Source organism: Sinocyclocheilus grahami, unplaced genomic scaffold (genome assembly GCF_001515645.1).
Source record: "Sinocyclocheilus grahami isolate Dianchi unplaced genomic scaffold, SAMN03320097.WGS_v1.1 scaffold469.1, whole genome shotgun sequence".
NCBI lineage: Eukaryota > Metazoa > Chordata > Actinopteri > Cypriniformes > Cyprinidae > Sinocyclocheilus > Sinocyclocheilus grahami.
Genome location: NW_015505648.1, coordinates 261,901 through 264,471, shown reverse-complemented (window position 1 = coordinate 264,471; position 2,571 = coordinate 261,901). Strand labels below are relative to the sequence as shown.

Sequence of the window (2,571 nt, the reverse complement as noted above, 5' to 3'; positions counted from 1 at the left end):
AAAAAAAAACTTTGTCGAGATAACGAGAAAATTAAGTCGTTATAACGAGAAAACAACTCTCGTTATGTCGATATAACGAGAAAATAAGTCGTTATAACGAGAAAACAACTCTCGTTATGTCGATTTAACGAGAAAATAAGTCGTTATAACGGAAAACAACTCTCGTTATGTCGATATAACGAGAAAATGAAGTCAATATAACGAGAAAACAACTCTCGTTATATCGATATAACGAGAAAATTAAGTCGTTATAACGAGAAAACAACTCTCGTTATGTCGAGATCACGAGAAAATTAAGTCGATATAGCGAGAAAACAACTCTCGTTATGTCGATATAACGAGAAAATTAAGTCGTTATAACGAGAAAACAACTCTCGTTATGTCGATATAACGAGAAAATTAAGTCGTTATAACGAGAAAACAACTCTCCTTATGTCGATATAACGAGAAAATTAAGTCGTTATAACGAGAAAACAAGAAGGAAAAAAAAATTATGCATGGCCGCTTAGAACTTCCGTACTTATCAGGATTATCGATCATATTTGTTCACATCTGTTTCTACATTTAGGTGTACAAATAGGCCCTACCTTTTGTTTGAAGCGTCGCTCATCTGCCGTGATAAACTCACAGCCTTTATGCATGTCCTGCAGACAGGTACTGCAAATGCATCTCTGGTGCTGATTGCAGTAGAACTCCATCAGTTTGCCATGATTTGAACAGAGACGCTCCATCAGATCTGGCAGCGGATCAGTCAGTTGATGCGCCCGGAAAATGGCATTCTCCCGGTGAGGCCTGACATGATCCTCACAATAAGACGCCATACATGTCAGACAAGTTTTGACGGCTTTGGCTTCCATGCAGTTATCACATTTGATCGCATCTGGATCTTTCTTTTTCACCTCAAAATGTTCCTTGACTGGTTCAGAGACACCCGCTTTTATTCTATAGGCGTCCAGCACCGCGCTGAGGACGGTGTTCTTCTTTAGTTCAGGTTTACAGGGGAACACCAATCGGCAATGAGGGCAGGACAGAGATGATATCCTGTCGTTCCATGTCGCTTCGAGACAGTTGGCGCAGAAACTGTGTCCACAGATTAAACTAACCGGGTTCTCGAATAAACATAAACAGATACTGCATGTCAACTCGTCCTCAAGACCCAGTAGAGACATATTTTCCGCCATTGTGACACGTCCAAGCTAACAGCGATCACTGAGTCAACACTCAACTGCTTACCCTTAGTTAGTGAAAACGAAACTTATTGTAATGTGTCGTTCGCGAACGAGCCGGCTCTGAGAGCCGATTCTTTGTAGCGAACGAGAAGAGCCGACTCCCGTCGGGGAGAGCCGAATCTTCAGCCGGAGCCTTCTATTTTAACCCAATTTAGCAATTGTAAATGGTTTGTGTGTTGGGAAGCAATTTTTTTATTCAGTGTTTTTATGAAAGCATTATTTTTATGCACTTTTTCATTACAAAAAAAAAAAACTAAAAAAATACACATGCGTCTAATCACATGGGAGGACAGACTAGGATCATACCATTACAGGTACATCTCAAAAAATTAGAATATCATGAAAATGGTCAATATTTTTTTTCACTCATTTCAGAAAGTGAAACCCATATATTATATAAATTCATTACATTATTTCTTGAAATGTTGATGATTATGGCTTACAGATAATGAAAACCCAAAATTCAGTGTCTCAGAAAATTTGAATATTGTGAAAAAGTTCAATATTGGAAAGTCATGGTGTCACACCCTAATCAGCTAATTACCTGAAAACACCTGCAAAGGTTTCCTGAGCCTTTAAATGGTATCTCAGTCTGGGTCAGTAGGCTACACAATCATGGGGAAGACTGCTGACTTGACAGATGTCCAGAAGACAGTCACTGACACAAAAGTTCATTGCGAAAGAAGCTGGTTGTTCACAGAGTGCTGTATCCAAGCAGCAAAAGGGATAACCGCAGCCTTGAGAGGATTGTCAGGCCAAATCCATTCAAGAATTTGGGGGAGCTTCACAAGGAGTGGACTGAGGCTGGCGTCAGCGCATCAAGAGACACTACGCACAGACGAATCCTAGACATGGGCTACAAATGTCGCATTCCTCGTGTCAAGCCACTCCTGAACCAGAGACAATGTCAGAAGCGTCTTACCTGGGCTGTGGAGAAAAATAACTGGACTGTTGCTCAGGTGGTCCAAAGTCCTCTTTTCAGATTAAAGTAAATTTTGCATTTCATTTGGAAATCAATGTCCCAGAGTCTGGAGGAAGAGTGGAGAGGCACAGAAACCATGTTGCTTGAAGTCCAGTGTGAAGTTTCCACAGTCAGTGATGATTTGGGCTGCCATGTCATCTGCTGGTGTTGGTCCACTGTGTTTTCTGAAGTTCACAGTCAACACAGCCATCTACCAGGACATTTTAGAGCACTTCATGATTCCTTCTGCTAACAAGCTTTATGGAGATGCTGATTTCATTTTCCAGCAGGACTTGGCACCTGCCCACACTGCCAAAGGTACCAAAAGCTGGTTCAATGACCATGGTGTTACTGTGCTTGATTGGCCAGCAAACTCGCCTG

The 2,571-nt window shown here is 41.3% G+C and overlaps 1 protein-coding gene across 2 annotated transcripts in view; it reads right to left on the bottom strand.

Annotated features, from left to right (window-relative positions):
• LOC107553309 (E3 ubiquitin/ISG15 ligase TRIM25-like) overlaps positions 1 to 1,452 on the bottom strand; it is a 15,275-nt gene extending 13,823 nt beyond the window's left edge. For both annotated transcript variants that reach the window (XM_016235500.1, XM_016235501.1), the window contains exon 1: positions 588 to 1,452. In XM_016235500.1, coding sequence (XP_016090986.1) covers positions 588 to 1,181 — 594 coding nt within the window. In that variant the 5' untranslated portion in view covers positions 1,182 to 1,452. The remainder of the gene's footprint in view (positions 1 to 587) is intronic.
• Positions 1,453 to 2,571: the final 1,119 nt, after the last annotated feature.